The following is a 19,289-nucleotide window of genomic DNA, read 5'->3' on the forward strand; positions in this document are numbered from 1 at the left end:
GTTGTCCTTTCCTTTCTGCCATTCTGCCATAGCCTGAAGCATCATGTTCCTCAATGACGTGACTGATGTATACACGTGAAGAATAATGGGTGCGTAGATATCCTGTCTTTTCCATGAGCAGCAAGAAGAATACAGTAAATTGTATTTTTAGTCATCATGAAGCAGTGGTATTTTCATAAAATACTTCTGAGGATACACACATAACAGTGTTTTCATTGTTTTCTTTTTTAAAAGTCTAGTCCCCTACCCCCACCTCTTTTAACAGAGGTTTGAAAGGGGGAAAGGAAGAGAGAAGACGTAAGAGAAAGATAAATCTAAACCAAGCTATACACTGAAATTAACTGGAGGATCCTTTCACATAGAAAATCTCCTAGAAATTGATAGAGGCCTACAGATAGACATCCCGTAGGGAGTAAGGAAAGCCTGTGTGTGTGAGACTCTGTGTTCCACATTGTTATAATGAATCCACATGGCAAATCCTCTTTTCCTCCTTATTTTCTGCTTCTTCACCCATAGAATTTATTCACAGCATCTCTATCTGGATGTGAAATCCAAGACAGTGACATTGTGAAAAAGTCAGAACAATGGTAAAGTTGGCTTGTTTCATCTGCTGCCTTGGAAACCTGCACACGTTTCATTTTCCCCTAAGTGTAAAACACACAGATGCTTGATACTTAAATGGATATTGAAATTCCTATAAATACTCAAGGTAACAAATCAAGTAATTCCCCTATCTCCAAATTAGCTATATAAAATGTAGCAACTAAGTAAAGAAAAGAATATAAAAGATAAAAGAAAAAATGATATGTAATATTTACATTATGCGATGAATAATGTTTGCTGCTTGTTTGGTTTTTGTTGTTGTTTTTATCTATAAACCAGCATAATTTTCTAGAAATCTGTGGCTTCTTTAACTCTTCTTTGTCAAAGGAGTAAGTAATTTCTAAATATCTACTGGCTGATAAGATTGGAACAGATTAAGAATATTTTTCTAAACTGAGAAATGGCACAAGTTGGTTGTCTGCCTTTCTAGCCTCAGAATTTCATGCCAACACAGGCTAATTTCATCATAGAGAAAACATTCAGAGGACAGTGAGTGCCAGAAGTGAAACAACAAAACTATAAAGATACTTTTACTTACAGAAGAAACACAAGTATTTTTTAATAAACCAACAAGTTAAAAAAATAAAAGCCCTAAGCCCACCACTTTTTAACCTAAAGTAGAAAAGAGGGGGTAAATAGATGGAGTCAAGGGAAATATTGCTTGTTATAATAAAAAATATGTTTACCATCATCTTATTTGGGCCTCTTCCTGCACTTAGGAGAATAAAAGCAGAGGCGTAGCTGAGATGGGTTTTAATGAAAGAATCAGATGTTAGCTTTAAGCCTTTCAAGTGTCATACTTGGACAACCACAAAGTAATAATAGCAATTAGTAGCACATCCTTTAACGTTTTGTCTGTCGTTATCCATAATAGCTTGGCTTGTACCAACACGGGAACAAGAAGCTAGAAGCTATCATCAGGATAAAAAACCTGATGCTCAATAAAGGATTGATGTAGGTATGGCAAAATTTTTCATTTTGATGATATTCAGAATTGAATGTCAAAATGTTTGGATCAAAATCTTGCAATTTCTTTCTTTATTCCAGGACTGCATTAATACAAAACCCTCAGCTTTATTATCAGATTTCCATCATCTCATTTTCAGGAGCAGTTGTTGGTTATGCTTAAGCGCTGAACTATTTAAACTCATCAAATTGTACTTTTCTGGTCTCACACGAAGCTGAGGTTTTACAGTCTGTCTCTTTTTAGCCAAAGTTACTACCGATGCTTGGAATTTAAATTATGGTATATAATGCTCTATCTTGAGGGGAAGCAAAGATGGAGGCAGGATGTGGGAGAGGTGACTGTGTGGCATGGCAGAGAAGTGATAGCCAAACATTGCTTTTCTCTGGTGTTTTTAAGCATTCTGGATAAATGCTCAAAATAACAGATACTAAATGGTTCCATAATGAACATCCCCACCCCACTCACCCCTCCACCTGTTTGGGAGATTTGTCTAGCAACAGAAATACCTTGATTGTAAAGTCTTTTATTTTAGAAATTTTTTGCAAAGCTTTAACACTGCTTTTGGTATTACTTTCACATCCTTCATTTGAAAGCCAGATATTCCGGATCACTCTTGTACGACTGGGTAGGTGGCAGGGGAACAGAGACCGTACCACTAGCAGAATTTCTGATCTACTCAAATGACTTATCTTAAAGGAAAAACCTATTTAAGTTATTGAAGTGTTAAAATGAAATAGCTTGCATCTTATTAACAGAGATTGCATACTGCTTAGAATAATTTCTTCTTCTGTTTCCAGTCACCTGGCATATAACTCTGAATATACAGTGATGCCATTGGTGGCAATGACTTGGTGGATAGGGGCTGAAGCTTCAGGAGTACTCAGGGTGAGTTACATGGCTCAAAGTTTTCCACTCTTAAAATATCTTTTTTTTTTTTTTTTTGTATCAACATTTCACAGACTATGACACTTTCTTGAGCTCTTTCATTCGGGAAGTTGAAGGTTGCTACCCTAATGTATGCAGCCCTCTATGCAGAACGACATTCACCTTAGACTTGAAAGTTTATGTAAAGTAAATCCAACACATTCTTGGCCAAACAAATGAAAGCTTTATTCTGCAGTGATGCTTTGAGGAAGGAAACAATAATTTAAAAGAAATAAACCGTGTAAGACTAAAATACTTTAAACTTTTATCGCACAGTTATATCAAAAAACAGAGTTAAGGCTGGTTAGGTTTTGTACCTATTTTTGCACCTGAATTTATCGTGTATAGTATTCCAATATAAAATAATCGGAATATCCCCACTCTTGTCTTTGCTGCATGCTAATATAAGTTCTGTTGTCTAGGACTACACTGCAGTTAGAAATATGAGTTTAAATCCATAGATCTATTAAAATAATTAGATTGGTGCCTAATTACAGCTCTTTAGGACTACAGAGTTTATATGACAAATATTTATAGATAATAATATGCAAAAGTGTATGCATTTTACTGAATTTCCTGAAAACTATGGATGCAGAATAATAATAAATCTTTTTTGCACATGCTTCAAATGTCGGAAGCCTTCCAATATGTAATATTATATTATGATCCACATGTGACTCGAGATCATACTAACACAAGCAAAATATTTTTCCAGATGTTAAAGCATGCCATGTACTATAAGTTTCAAGTTTTTATATAAATCATGATTATGATGCTTCAATTAAATACCCCAGAAACAAGTTGGAATATATTTGAAGAAGTCTTACAGAGGGTTTAAAGGTCACTACCTTTTGTATGTTATATATTGGTAAAACAGGTATCTACAGAACCTTTGCACTTCAGAGATCTACTCCAAGAACACTTTTTAGAAATGTATTAATTTGGGGAGCGAGAGGAGTTCTTTCAGATCAATTAAATCAGACTTATACAGCTGTATAGTTTCAGCCTACAGACCAACACCCCCCCCCCCCCCCCAGTACTTTATCAGAGATATCGTGAATAAGATGTAATTAATCCTATTGAGGAGGCACTCCTTTTATACTGCCCTCTGCATCCCCCTTCCCTTCACTTTTTTTACAAGCATATTCAGCTCCCTCTTCCATATGCTCTGCCACCCCCTCCGAAGAGGCTAATTCTTCATTCCCTCATCATCATAAAGGTCTCGCTGACATATGCTAATTACGACCTTCCTAGCTGCTTTGTAAAATTCCTATCCCCGTATTCATCCTTTAGCCTCCATAGTAACATTATTAGTACAATCAGAACCAGGGAAAGGACAAATCACTTACTGTCTACATTTACTGGAGTGCAACCCTTGGGTTCTTACTGTTGTGTTTTGTTTTTTTTTTCTATAGTATTACACAGATAAAAGCAGCTATGGAATGTGATATCAGCAATATAAACTTGGTAGGGCATAACCCAACATGTTCAGAACTTGTTGAGTCCCAATATCCAATTTATTTTCAAATTATTAATTAATAAATTGATATTCTCTACTATGCTAGTGAACTGTAAATACAATAAAATGTTTTTGATAAAAATCTCTTGGCAAGAAATCCCAGTTTTCTAACATAAACAATGTCTTAAAGACAGCATTTGTTCCAAATCTCACACAAATCTACCAAACCCATGAAAAATATACAGCATCTTTCCCATAATAAATCTGCCCTCTTTAGAGTTTAAAGTCAGTTTCAAAGTAGTAATGTAATATTTTGTCAATAATTAAAATTTTTGAGTGTGTTCACAAGAATCCTTTTCAACAGCAACAGTTATTCCCAGTAACTTTCTCCTGAACTTTTAGCCCCATAAGGTTAGCATTCAGGAAGCTCAGCTGCTGTCTAACAAACTTAATTAATCAAAAAGTCATTTCCGAGCTGTAACTATGAGTAAAAGTGCTTCAAGTGTGCTAGCAAGCCTACAAGTTAATCAAAATGCTAATGCAGTACAAATTAAAGTTGTGATTAACATTTCACAGTAGCTGCTTAAGTGAATTGATCACACAAATGGGTTAAGCATTACTCATTTCCTCCAGCCCCAACTGGGAAAAGGTTTGTCCTGGGTGGGGGAGGGATTATATATAAGCAGCACCAAATCATCATTAAACTGTCACCAAGATGCTTCCGTACACCATTTCACCAATTATCCACAGCGAGCAAAAACCCTAACACCACTGCTGCGAAGATAACCCTCCCTTCTCCCATATACATACCTACCTATAAAACATAAGCAGGCAGCAAGTAATTCCACCTCAGCATTCCCCATGCCCAGGTACTTTCACTACAAAGCCATCCATTGCTGCTTAGTATCTATAAATGAGCATTACTGTCCGGTATATGCGCTACAAATTTTCTGATTAGTCTATTATTTCTGCCCTCCTAAGGTGGAATAATAGTCATCCAACCATGAAAGCAACCAGTATTTAAGTAAAATTGCAAATATGGTGCTGTCACTGGAATACTACTGCATACACAAAGAATACCTGTAGTAGCTAAGGAGATATGGGCTCTGCTCTTCACTTGTTTCTGAATAATCCTCTGCATTCTCAAGTTAATTTGATTCTCTTCCCTTCCTTCAGTAAAGCTGCCCATTTATTTATAGTTGCCAATGCACCCATTAAACAAAGCAATTATCTCTTTCCCTTGGTCCTTCTGGGCAAATCTTACTTACACAACTGTAAAATAAGCCATTCCTGTAACTCCCACCACCTTGCAGCACGTAATCGGCACACCTGCACCAACCACAGACAACATATGAGCTCAAAACACACATAGGATCTTTAAAAACTTCTCCATTTCCTCACAGGCAGGGAAACAAATGATCCCAGTTAGATATGGCTCCCCGAGTCATTAGTTTTAGTGGCCGTTATGAACTGAGGAGGTTTGGGGAGGATGGGAAGTCCAGAGCTGAGGGACATTCTCAGTTTTCTAGAGCGGGAAGTGCAGCTCAAGCACCTCTGCTGGTTGCAGCTGTGCTGATACATTTTGCCTGAGGAGCAGCGGCTGCAGCTCCCACCATCAGCCAGAACAGTCTGCAGTTTAGTAGAGGAAGCATTTCGTACATAAGCTAGCTCTTAAAAGACAGCTGAATTGGGCAACATATTTGTGAAATATTTGATGACTCTGAACATATACCACAAAGATGATTCTCATAAGCAGAACTGTAGCAAAAGCTGCAATTTAAATGACCAGAAACAACTTATTTACTTTAACTATTTTAGAATGGTAAAGCGGTGTTATGCACATCACCATCCAGCTAAGGAAATGCAGTGTTTAATCCAAAGAGTTTTAATTTCCTGCCAAAATGAGATTCTCTAGAGGACTAACATGATGGGGAAAGGCAGGCCATCAGTGACAGCGTTACAACGTCCTCGTTTCAGGGATGTGCGTGCTTCCTGTGCAAACTACTTTTTATTCTGCAATTTGGAATCTGACTTCATGTCCATCTTCTCTCAGTGCACAGGTACCCTACTGAGATGTGTTTAACACATCCATAGGTAAACACTTCTCAAAGGTTAAGGCTGAGCTTTATGGCAGTTCTACTCCTGGCAATATTAAAATATTTTATCAACGATTATACTACAAGTGGAGGCTTGTGGCCAATCCCAATGCAAAGCCAGCAGCCTCTTTCCTAGAAGAGACTGCCCTGCTGAATCTGAGACTGACGGTATTACTGCCTCAATTATCCATTTCAATTAATGCAAATATAGGCGAGAGTCTTAGAACAGCAGAGTAAGAACTGATCGCTGAATACACAGTCACAAAATATAAGGCTTGACAAAAGAAGTAAAAAAGAGATTAGATTTAGTCTGTTTCACATATTCTTAAATCAGAGATAGGAAAGAAGATGGGGTATTGTCTTTACAATAATAATTATATTCTATAAAAATATTAGACAAATAATTTCATTAGAATTTTTATTCTTTGGTGTTCTTCCACAAAAAAGTGGAGAAGTGTTTGATTTTGAGCAACTACTGGAGTGCTCAGTACCATCTTACTGACACCTCTATCTTTTCCCAGTAAAAATAATGCAGAGTGCTAGCCTTGAAGAGAAAATGCAGTCTACTGTAATTGTATGAAAGGTAACAGAGGCAAATAAAAATGAAATGACTTGCCCAAGATCACATAGGAAGCCATGGCAGATTTTTTGAACCATGGGAACCTTCTGTGCTTTATCTACGAGAGCCTGTCACTGATAACAAACTTATTAGTTTTTGACTTGAGCTTTTCAATGTAGAGCAGGGATTTTCCTTCAGTCTGGTCAATGCCTCAGTGCCCGTTCATTACACAGATGAGTGTGGGAGCAGATAGGCATTCCCCTGCCGGAACGCTTTGCTATTCCCCATATTTCTGCAGTAAAAGGGAAAGAATTCTGTAGTTCATCCTGAGTAAATAGACGCTGAATTTTATCTTGCTATAATGAACTCCATCTATACCTAACAAATGCTTACTATAGGAAAACTGTAACAGAATATATTTCTTCCATTTTCTATGGTAAGAATTACATTCCTCTACTGAGCCAGCACCACGACTCCTCAAATTCTATTAATGCTGTACCAAATGTGGCAATATGCTCTTTTAGCTTTTAGCCGTGACATCACAGCTTATGACTTCAATCTTTCATCACGAGCATAGATCAACAGAATTCTAACATAAAAACAAAACTTCTGAGACATCTCAGGAAAATTAATTTAAGAGCGGAATCTTATGTGAAATCCACCAGCTACATTTATCTATCTGATGCTGTTAACAGAGTTTTCTGACTGACCATTAACTCTACTCAGCCTAAAGCCACTGAGGGAAGGAAGGAAGAGGCTCAGAGGACATTGGAGGAATGGGTAGGAGGATGCGATGGGTGGGATGCCAAAGGAAGCATGGGGGAGAAGGTTGATTCAGGTGAAAGACAGCACGGAAGAGTGGAGAAGTTCAGTAGTCTGGGATGGAGAGGCCTCCTTACGTATCGTGGCTAGAGATGGCAAATCTGCTCTGCAGGGGACCTGGGATGGAGGCCTGCTGTATATACCAAGATACAACCACTTGTAAAAACTCTTTGAAAGATCTTGCTTTCCTGTACCAGAAAAGCAGCGCCAATTTGGAAAGTCTGTCATTCACATACCCGCCAGCAAAAATAACAGTTTATGTTCAGGTCACAATTTGAAGGTTAGCTATACAACCTTAAAGCTAAAGTACTTTGTAAGTAAATAAACAAAAGTTCAACACAACTCAAAAACCAATTCCTCTCTCACTGCTGAATTTTATGTTTGGTGGTGTGCGAGTGTGTGTTCACACACACGAGAACATCACCCACTGAATATGTTTATCAATGGATCCTTCTATGGTTCAGTTCCTTTTCTCACAACTAACATCTTTTTTTCCACCTCTCTTGACCCAGAGTTCATCAGCAGGTCAGTGCTAAGGAAAAAGGTAACAACCAGTATTGAAAGTGTAACCCTGTCTATTGCTTAGATTCTGGGAACTTTAACCTCCGTTTGGAAAGCGTGACTAATAAGATGGAACAAATATTCTCCCAAGAGATGTAAACCATGCGCCAACTTCAAAATACAAAAATGCTTCCATGTTTTTTCTTTTCTTTTTTTTTTTTAAAAGAGGCTTTTTTTTTTTTTTTAATGACTGCATATGTAACATTATGTAGTAGTTAACTGAAGGCCAGAGTACCAAGGCACAGTATGGAATGGTATTTTTCTGAATTCTACTTCAGTTTTTAAAGGAACTGTTGAACATTTTAGGGTTTTTCCTTCTGAGTGATTATTGTTTCTGAAATACCTGTTATGCAGTAACAGGATTAAAAATACATTTGTTAGCATATCAGGATAAATATTGAGCAAAATAATTATTGAAAAGAACATTTAATTTACATTTTTTTCCAAATATGTAATTAACCCCCTAAACGCTAATTCCACAAATGTCTAAATGAACTTTAAGTATGTAATTTCTTTGAAACAAAGGTTAATTTTTTCACCTGAGCAAGTGATGTTGTTCTCTGTTAACAACTGAGTATTATGAATAATAACTGTTCATACATTGAAGCTTTCATCAGCACCATGATTTTATTGATTTGAAATATTTGGAGCAGACCTGTATTCAAGCACTGCTGGTTGGCAAGTTTAAGAGTGTGTAGCAATAACATCTGTGGTGTTATTTGCTGCTTACTTTCCTTTTCTTAACTTTAGTTTTGCTTTATTCAATAGTAGTATTAGAAGCTTGCAGCTTTTGCTAGTGTAAGGTTGAGAGCTATCCAAATCACTGGACACTGAATTGCCCACGGTATTTTGTCTGTCTAGAGCATTGATTAATAATTTCTCATAGAGTGGTTTTACAAACTGGTAGAGTTGACAGAATGATGTTTGCAGTTACCATACCGCCAACAAGCTTCAAACAAGATCAAAACCCCATTCTGACAGATGACAGATCACTGGGGGTATTAAAATTTGAGCAAACAAAAACTGTAGGAAGAAAGAATTACTGTCTCTATTTTATAGATATGGAACCAAGAAAGATAAAAAGAATAGTTTGTTGAAGGCTACCTGATCTTCAAGAACTTGTGAATGAGTCCTTCTTCTTCTAAAGAGAATATTCCTTTCTGGCAGAATCAGAGGGGAGACTGTTCTCTGCGTCAACTAGAGCTCATCCTTCCTGCTGTAACTGTAATTGTGCTTTTCAGAGATGGCAGCACTCTATTCCAAACTCAAATTGCTGCTTTAAAATTCTTTTGAGGCATGCAGCTGTGCATGTGATCGCTTGTTACGAGTACTCTCCATGGTCAGTTTAGTTTCTGTGGGTTGTGACTGCAGTGCAACTGTGAAAGTCACAAGCCTCCAGACTGAGTTTAAAATCTGTGTTTAAAAGCGTGCTCTCTGACTCCATGATAATTGGGAAATAGAAGACATACCTTTTCACAAGCTAGAGAAAAACCCTGTATCTGGTCCCAAATCACATTTCAAAACATGTTTTATTTATGCTTGGCCGTGACTACAGTGCTTTTGGGTGCTATAAAAATAAAAGTACCCATGGGAGGCAGGTTCTTTGGGGTCATAATAATCTGCAGGGAATGCACCCATGCAGGAATGACTTATGTGCAACATTCCATGATACAGAGATAGAAAGCTGTTGCATATGAAAGAAGATGCAAGCCTGATGGCAACAGATACTTCCAACCAGAGTACCACAGTCTTCTACCATAAGTTTATTTACCTCCAGTTCTGTAAAGTGGGCATCTTTATGGGCATCTGGTTCCTCCCTAAACAAAGTGGTATCATACTGTGTGGTACCAGTTCTCCACAAGACTGGAAGAAATCTTCAGATTTTTCTATATTCAAAATATTACAACACACTAACAATAAATAGTTAAACAAGAGTTAAATATTGAAATGCCTTACTATACCTGACATATTCTAATTGCTTGGTCCAGCACTGTCTTTGTATCAGTTGCATAATCTGGACAAGGCAGCATGGCATGACTGAAGTGGGCTTGCAGCAGGAGGTGTGTTTTCGTGTGTGAACTGTCAAATGAGTGGGGATTGACTTCAATTGGAAGATGTTTTGCCAGTTCACTGTTCATCTGATCTTCATTGTGTCTCACAGGCAGATCTGTGTACTCCTCAGCATTCTTTAAAAAAAAAAATAATAAAAATTAACCATTGTAATTAACTTCAGCATAATTATTATTTCTTATTGAGACATTAAAAGTATATGCATTTAATTTACTACAGTTAGATGTCATTGTTAAAATAGCAGCATTTTAATGTTTAGAAAGCGTACTTATTTCTCAAAATCATGTGTGTGGGAAAACAGTAGCTAGTAAAATATTCACAAATATTCACACGATTATGGGTTTTAATTTTTTTTTCACATAGCTGATTTTAACATTAGAGAAGAGGAAAATAAAAGCAGCGAAATAAATACATTAACTGGATGGACTCAGTATTTGAGATGACCTTCTACAGATATCCTACCCTGATTGGCTCACAAAGACATTGTAAGGTTAGCTATAAAGAAGTCAATAATTCACATTTCCAGTTTTCAGGGTTTCTACTTGTCTCACTGTACTCAAAACACAGCGGGTTTCAAATAGCTCTGGTAAGGTTCTTTTAAAGTATACTTTCAATATTTTGAGCAGTCAGTGTCTAAGCACAATCAGCAATCAAAGCAAAGAGCAAAATTGTAAGTAGGTGCTGAAAACTATCCTCTGTGCTCCAGAGTGGGACTAATATCATTCATGCCAAAATGCAAGCTAAGAACTTTCTCACTGTTGCAAAAAGGAGCTGCACACCAACAGGCAATCTAAATGTAGTTATGAACAGCTACAGCCTTGGGGCTGAGAGAAACTCAAGTATGACTGTTCTAGTAGCCAGAGCAAAGATGTTCATTCTCCTGCTAGGGAATTCCACTGCCTCCAAAAGAAAGAAGATTCAACAGAAGCATCCTAAGAACTATAATTTAAGCTGAAGAGTCAGTTCTGTGACTTAGTTGGTCATTTTTTTTCCTCCACAAAATCCTCTTGTGCATGTATGCGTACATATTCTTGTTTGGAATGAGAATCATCTTTCTAAAGTACAAAATTTAGAAGTAAAGTAAGAGTTTTATAACATGTGATATCTTTTCCATCTGTAATTTAAGAGAGTGTATTTCTGTTGTCATAAAATAAAAAATCATTTGGGCAGCCCGAAGGACAATGTCTTCTGAACTATGGGCTTAGCAGAGACCATTAAATTAAAGTGTTCAGGGTTTTATATCCCTCTTAAACTATAGATTTGATATTATGCATTTTAGTCTTCAATCTCCAGTCAGACTTCCTGCAAATCCATATTAATGAAATATTCACAACAGTAACCAATGCAGAGTGAGGTAAAGAAAAATGGCAATTTTAGAACACCTAATAGAACTACCTAATTGACTTGCAAAGTACTGTATCCACTCATTAATATCCCAACACACAGAACCTTTTTTGACAATTCCTAAACCCAGCTGTTTTTCACCCCCTTGAAAACTGACAGCACAAAATTTTCTATTTTCTTTAATGGCACAATGAAACTACACCTAAACTGTGATCTAAATGTAAAAGGAAAGGTAAGTATTAGACAATTTAAGATTTGGAAGGAAAATCAGAATGTCATTAATTTATTTTATATCTCAACTGCAGATTAGAAGTGAAGACTGACTAAAGACAACTGCTGCTTAATCCTGGATGTCTCTGCTAGATCTCTTGTGAAAACTGTGGTCATTTATTCTCTGAACCTAAGGTCACAATCTTTTTAAGCCCTATAGAAGGCTGCATGTTTGCTTCACTCTTTTTATTTAACTGGCTTCTCCTTCAAAGATATTTTAAAGAATATTTACCAAGGAGATTTTTTACTTAGTTTTGCTTTGCAGTTTAAAGTAGCAGAAAGAAGAAGGATCAGACAAGTCACTCCAGACCAATTGGTACTACTGAAAATGCGTTTTCCTAATTCTTCCCCAGCACATGTTTTATTTACCTCCAAAACACTCCTCTTATTTTAAACAACTTGCCTACTTAATTTCCTGTTTGTGATCATTGACTGTAAGTAAGTGAGGTTCATTTTCTTATCTGCATCATGTAGGTAATTAAAGGAAATTGAGAATGGGTAGTGAAGCTTTTATACAACTGAGAATGAAGCTGAATGGAGGGCACCGAGGTCAGCAGAGTCCATTATATTTTTATGTGAGAGGCCAGTATGTCTGCCCTGTCCTTGTTTGCTTAGTGTAGGCTGGACAGACTACTAACTGCAAATCTGTTTCTCTGATTTGCCCAGCTGTCCTTGAATAAAGACATCTTCCATTGCAAAATGTTAAATGACAGTGATTGACACCTCTGTGATGAACTCTGCTTGTAACCCCCTGCTACTGTTTTCAGGTTGCACAAAAAAAGACAGAATAAAGAAACATCCTTTGTAATCACCTCAAATGGGCCCTGCTGTTCACTCAATATTTTTTCATTTTAGTTTTCCTTTTCATTGTGAATCTCAATCTGTTCTGCAAAGGCTACAGCTTCAACTATTCCACATATATATTTTATATATATAATGTATATTATTTTAGTACATTGTATCTGAATACTGTTCTTACTTCCATGGGTGAGGAAACGGGTCGAGTTACGTATCAATCATTAATCTTCATTCTAAAGTCAAGAAACTTAATACAAACTTTATAGTTAAACCACAAAGCACTGCTGTGCATTTTTCACTTTCCCTTTTTCTTCTGTTAAATCAGGACTATTGCAGCCCATGTGCAAATAATATGTTTACAAGCACCTACACAGTTAAGCATAACTTGGAGTATATGAGGAGATAACTAGGAATTTTAGCTATGGGTTTTGCGATCAGGCATTTGGTAGTCATGTCACATCTTTCTTTTCCATCAGTCTGTGATGGACTTTCCCAATAATGGCTTCTTTTGGGCATTAGAGACTGCTGCATCATTTTGAGGGTGTAAGAGTCCTCTCAACCCTACATTTCAACCTGCATGTGATGCAGGGTCATATAGGAGACAGTAACTTGCTTTGCCAGTGAGAAATATCACATGTAGACCTGCATAAACTTGATAGTTACATTTTACGAGGCCAAAGGGCTATTCTGATAATTGAATTCTGTTTCCTGCACAACGCCAGCCACAGAATCATCTTAAGAGTCCTGCCTGCAACATTGTGTTCCAGATATGCAGCTTATCATCACCCTTCTTCATTTATACGGTTAGAATTGTTCTAAAAGTAAACAACTCATGCCATTTAAAAATATATCTTTTGCAGTTTTCTGGTACTACGAAGCATTTAAGGAGTCAGACTGAACTAAAATTTAAATAAGGTATCCAACGTGGTGACTACCCTGCTCCGCAGTGCCCATAGGGTTAAAAAAAATTTGGATTTTCTTTCTGCCCACAAAATGCGTAAGTTTGGCTGAAATCACTGATTTACGGTGAAAGCTGAACTATAAACTTATACCACATGTAAACCTTCTGAAATATTTTAAAGCTCAAGTAACTACATCTTGCTGCCTGTATACAGGTGAGAAGAGGATACTTGTGGAGCACAGACAGAAATGGGATCAAGGTGAGCAACTAAAGTAAACTTGAATATTTTAAGTTAAGTTCAGTCATGGGAACAGTAAAACTTATAAAGTTAATGAGTTCTAGACTTTAAAGAGCAGTTGATTAATTTGTAACAATGAGGGTCTAAAACAAACCAAAAATAGTTTCTCACATTCCAGAGTTGAAGCAGTAGTCTTTTCTTTAGCGATGCTGTTATTGAAACTACCTTAGAATTGACTGACTGCCTGTATGTTCCTTTTCTTTACATAGGTACAGTGAACCCAAACACACCATATTTTCAACTTTAATAAACCTGCAACGTGTTTTGCTCTCTTTCAAGTTTCTGATGTAGAAAGAAACAATGGAAAAGCATTCTTAAAAAATTTGATAACAAAATTAGCAGTCGTTAAACTAAAGTATTAAAAAAACCTTGCAGTAAGCTAGTACTAAATCTAACTACCAGAATAATAAAAAAGGAGAAAAGATGAGGATCATTTTTAGCTAATATAGTAATCACATCCTCTTTACCTGAACCCTGGTTTAAATTACATAAACCTCTGGTAGAAGGACTGCAAAAATCGTACCTTTGTGCATAGAATGAAAAATAAAAACCAAGCTGCAATAAACAAATGTGGGGTTTTTTTTACAGCTGTCCTGCAATTAACACTAGTAAGACATTATGAAGTGAATTTTACTCCTCTTTTATCAGAAGTTCAAAGGTGTGCCAATAGGCAATTTATTTTTCCAAGTGAAACCAGCATATTTCGGTCTTTAAGTAACTGGATAGGCAAATATAAGATCAATGATATTATTATTATTATTATTCTGTAATTGGCTTTTGTCTTTTGTTCCATTGTACAAAGTGCTACAGAGTATTTTAGTGCAACATCCTGACCTCTCACTTCCCCATAGTGCTACAGTGTATAGGAAGCGGCTAGACTCCAGTCTTTCAAGCAGTCTGTAACTATCCTCATCTGGGTGATACCCATGTTACCCTCAGTATAGCACAGAGAAAAGTAGCGTGGTCAAAACAGAGAAAGAACAAGCACTGATAGTTTGTGAGTGCCTAGGTAACTGGATAATAATGGCTTATAATAGATTCACAAACTCTAAATGTTTCTTTGAGGATACTTGAACTTCTGTACTTAAAAACATTTGAAATTATTTCCATTTAATATCTATATCTCTCCATTCATATGCTGACAAAAGTCTCATTTGACCTTGTTAACTGTATTATATGGAAAATTAATAAAAAAATCACGTGACTAAAGTTCCCAAGTTAATCTTCATTTGCCCATGCTCTTCCCAAGAGCATATTATGTGACACAAGTATATATTATGAAAATTATTTAAATTAACCAACATATTTATGCTATATTTTATCTTCACATTTTCAAGTGTGAGTTTGATTTGTAAGGAAACACATTAAATTTACACAGATGTATTCTGGCAGGCAGCTGGAACACAATCAAACTTAGATTTATATTCAGAAAACAAATAAATGTGAGTAAACATGTGCTTTTAAAAAAAAAAAGACAAAAAAGAAAAAAAGCCCAAACTGACCACATACTTAGAAGTTGTTTTTCAGCTCACACCAAAAAGAAAAGTAGATTGAAAAATGGAATTGGAGAAGTACTTGCTAGAATTACTGCTCTGAAAATTATATCTCTGTTAGTGATTCCATTATAAACTCCTATTTTAAGGAGTTTATTGGTAGCCTATAAATGTATATGCTTTGGTCTCAGTTTTATGGGACATAAGTCAAACTCCCAAAGTTTAAAATGTTTGGGTGTTTTTTTACTCTTAGATAAAAAAGGTCTAGGACAATATCCCAGTAAAAGACAGTTATAAACATATATTACTTATTACAAGTTTTAAGAACAAACATGATGCATATTTTCAAGATTCATATTATAGACAATAAGAAGAAAAAAGTAATTTCTACCAGCTTATTGAAGCTGCTACATAACACAGGGCTATTTGGATCGGAAGCCCTCATTTAGACAGCAGACACTTGCACAAAGAGCTTCCTTGCTCTGTTTTACACATGTACAAATATACTTTTAAGACAAACTTTGCAGAAGTGATGTTCCAGATTTTTAGGGCAGCCTGGCAGGCTCCGCTAAGCAACAGAACAGGCTGAGGTTTTGTAGAGATCTCGAGGAGTGGTTAACACGATGAAGAAAACAAAAATTGTCAGGCAAGATCAGAATATATTTGCTACGTGATACTTTAATTCATCACAGAGCTTATTTCTAAATAAGCTCCTTGCCTTCACATACCATATAACATCTCTCCCTGTGAACCGCACGTGAGCGTGCCAGTGCAATCAAATGGCATCCAGCACATTAGAGCCAACCTTGCAGTTCAGTTCCTTTCCCGTGGGGGCTTTCCCATCCCTGCCTTCCAGGCTGGCAGGGAGGAAAGGCAGAAAGCAAAGCCCCGTGCCAGCCCCTGTGCTGCGGGGGCATGGAGGAGTCAGAGCCGCAGCCCCCGGGCAGCAGCCACCTCTGGCTGCAGAAAAAGGGTTCCCTCTCTGGCACTGGGGGGGCTCCCACTGGGGGCTCTGCCTGCCGTAACTCTCCACTCCAGCTTGGGCAATAGGAAAGTGATCTTGCCACTTCTCTAGTACTCCGTCGGAGTACTCTCCACTTCTGGAAAAATGACAGGAGGAAAACAGGTATGTGTAGGCTGGAGAGCAACATCCAAGGGATAAGGGCTGCTCAGTATCTTTTTGAAATAAGTACTAACTTTTTTATTTATTATCTAATCTGTGGTTAATGCATTTTTACAGATAAAAGATATGTGTCAAAAAGAAAAATAAGGTATAGAATTCAAATTGTAAAGTTAACAAAATTAACTAGATAGGAGCAAAATAGTGAGGCTGGACTACGCTGGGCTCTGTCTCTAGAGTTAAGACTGACCAGAGCGGGCATTGGAAACTTCCAGTTGAAGACATAAAGTTGTAAAACCCATCAACATGCAATTATGTAAATCTATTATTTTTTACAAATTGATTTATAACTATCTCAGGATTTAAAATGGGCACATTTCAGTAATGGGACCTACAAACATGGTTTATAAGAACATACAAGTTCTTACAATTCTTATGAAGTTCTCATGTTAGTGATCAGAGAAATCACATACAATTGTATTCTCAGACTTCTCACTTTAAACCAACAAGTGTTTGATTTTTGCTTTTAAATAGCTGCATATGATAAAAGACCCCAAATTTCACAATTACAGACATCATAAAAAGTACAAGCTAGGGCAATGAAACAGTTGAGCGATCACTTAAAAACACCCTGAAGGGTTTAGATTTCACAAGTTCACCTCTTACTTAAAACATCCAAACTACAAACTACTGATGACATTCCTGATGACCAGAGGTCAGGAGTCTGAAAGACCTTTGCCACTGCGCACAGAGCAATAGGAGGTCAGCAATATTAGCTACCAGTAGCAGAGAGTGACCTGGCAGATCTGGGAACTTCTAAAGTACAAAGTTAAATTACAGACCTCTGCTTCAGCATGGAGTTGCTACAAGAAAATCCAAGCATGCGAGCACATGTGAGAGGGAGGATTATATAAAATAACAATAATTTGTCATGGGGGAAAAAGTTCTTAGGACTTCTCCACTAACTTGAAAGTTGATTTTCCTTTTAATTTTCTAAAGTTTCCTAAGCATATCAGAGAAGCTAGGTTTCAGTGTACAGGAAGATACAGTAATAGATAATACAATCATTGTCATTGGTTTACCAAATGGTAAAAAATACACTTACAGAATCCATTCTATTTCAGAGTAATTTCCTTTTTAAATTGCATACTTCACTAAAACATGTTAAAAAAAGGAATTCATGATTTTAAGTCTTAACTCTCACAACCCATATTTCATAAAGATTATGACCACAATCATAATTCAGTGCTACTTTTTTGGCCAGTCCTAATAAAATCCATTCTTACAATACATTCATTTCCCCCCAAAATGTGTAAGTACTTTCCTAGTGTTCAATCTGTACAACTTTCACAGAGGTGGCTTTAGTTCACTCTCAGGTTTTTAAGTTAAATTATTGATTATAAGTAAGCCTGGAACACTTGCACAGTTTAAGGAAAAATAAACGCAAAAGAAGACTAAAGTAGGACAAGAATAAGAGCAAACATCTGAAACTGGTATGGCATACACATTATTCACCTAGAAGAAGTTACCTTCGCCATAGCAAATAAATATAAATGGAATGGTATAAATTCCATTTATAAAGTGAATTATAGTGATGTGAGAGAATTATTACATTTTATCACTGGAAATGGTATATTTGAGATTTTCGCCTCTCCAAGATGCCTGGCTTTTCCTATTACTTTTCATGAGAATGCTTTGAACCTGCACATTCTGAATGCATTATCACCACCCCATTTTTTAAAATCTTAATACTTAGATGGGGCAGTGACCCACAACTTTCTTCCCATGTAATCTGAAGTCATGTTATAAGAAAGATTTAAAACCGACTGGTTTTGGCTGTATTGAAACTAACTGTATTGCATTAATACAGAAAAGCTTTTCAGTGCATGAACTCAGTAATGTGCTAACACAAAACTGGGAAAATCTCTCTGAGTATACATTCAAAACTCTGACTGTCATGAGGAATCTACTTCAGTTCCATTTGGACGTTTGTCCATGTTTTGAAGCTTGGCTGAATCAGCTGGCTCAACTACTGATTTAGATGATGATAAGCAATAAAAATTATAATAGCAAATCTTGGCACACAGCTTTCCCCGGGAAAGCGATCAGTCATTTTCCATCTTTGGCTTTGATCCTCCATTGGGATCTTCCAGTGCAGAGCCCAGACCCACGGAAGAAGCTAACCGATCTCTGCACTAAGTTAATGCTACTCTGCATGGAGACAGGAGTAAGTGCTACTAATTCTTTATGTGAAATGGAGCCCATACATACTGTATATGTTAATGGCAAGCTGTAAAAGCTCTGTGTGTTGAAAACCGGATTTCAGATCTGCTGACCTGTGGCAGCTCCCCTAGTGGGGAGCCACAAATGCACACTGCTGCATTTTTGTACTGGATTAAATTCTGGATCTAGACTACTATGTGACCAGAGACAAAAGGGAATAAAAAGTTTGCAGGCATGAATACCTGTCATCATGTGGTGAAATGACTAGCAGCCTCTGTTTGAGAGAGGCTCAAGCCCAGAATAATAGAAGAACAATATGAACTGGCAGAAATATATGGGAAACTTGGAAGGTGCCTACACGCACAATGTCTTTTCAGTAAGCCAATGCTACTGGTCTCACTCTGAGCACTTTTAAATGAAAATAGTTTAATATAATAATAAAAAAACACAACTGTAAGAGGAAGTGACAGCTGCTGCAAGTAAATTTCAATAAGGGTAGTTCCCTGCTGATAGAAACTGGCACATCTCCACTCATTTCAGTGTAACTACGCAGATTAGCATTGCTTGAAAATCTGACCCAGTATTTTGAAGAACTCAAGAGCTACAAAGTAATGCAGGGACGAAAGACACTGATAATTACAAGGGCGGGAAGAGGGGCAATCACAACAACAAGAAACCAGTAAAACTATTTGAAGGCTATTAAACAAATGGACGACCTGTCAGCATTTTGGTGCGCTTGATTTGAGGAAGTTCTAGCAACACTTATGTCATGACTGACCAG

At 36.9% G+C, this 19,289-nt stretch overlaps 1 protein-coding gene across 2 annotated transcripts in view; it reads right to left on the minus strand.

The window, feature by feature from the left end:
- Positions 1-19,289, minus strand: part of ASCC3 (activating signal cointegrator 1 complex subunit 3) — a 283,293-nt gene that overhangs the window by 12,124 nt on the left and 251,880 nt on the right. For both annotated transcript variants that reach the window (XM_075747786.1, XM_075747788.1), the window contains exon 37: positions 9,953-10,177. In XM_075747786.1, the coding sequence (XP_075603901.1) occupies positions 9,953-10,177 (225 nt within the window). The remainder of the gene's footprint in view (positions 1-9,952; positions 10,178-19,289) is intronic.

The sequence above is a fragment of the Balearica regulorum genome, chromosome 3 (genome assembly GCF_011004875.1).
Source record: "Balearica regulorum gibbericeps isolate bBalReg1 chromosome 3, bBalReg1.pri, whole genome shotgun sequence".
In the NCBI taxonomy this organism is placed as follows: domain Eukaryota; kingdom Metazoa; phylum Chordata; class Aves; order Gruiformes; family Gruidae; genus Balearica; species Balearica regulorum.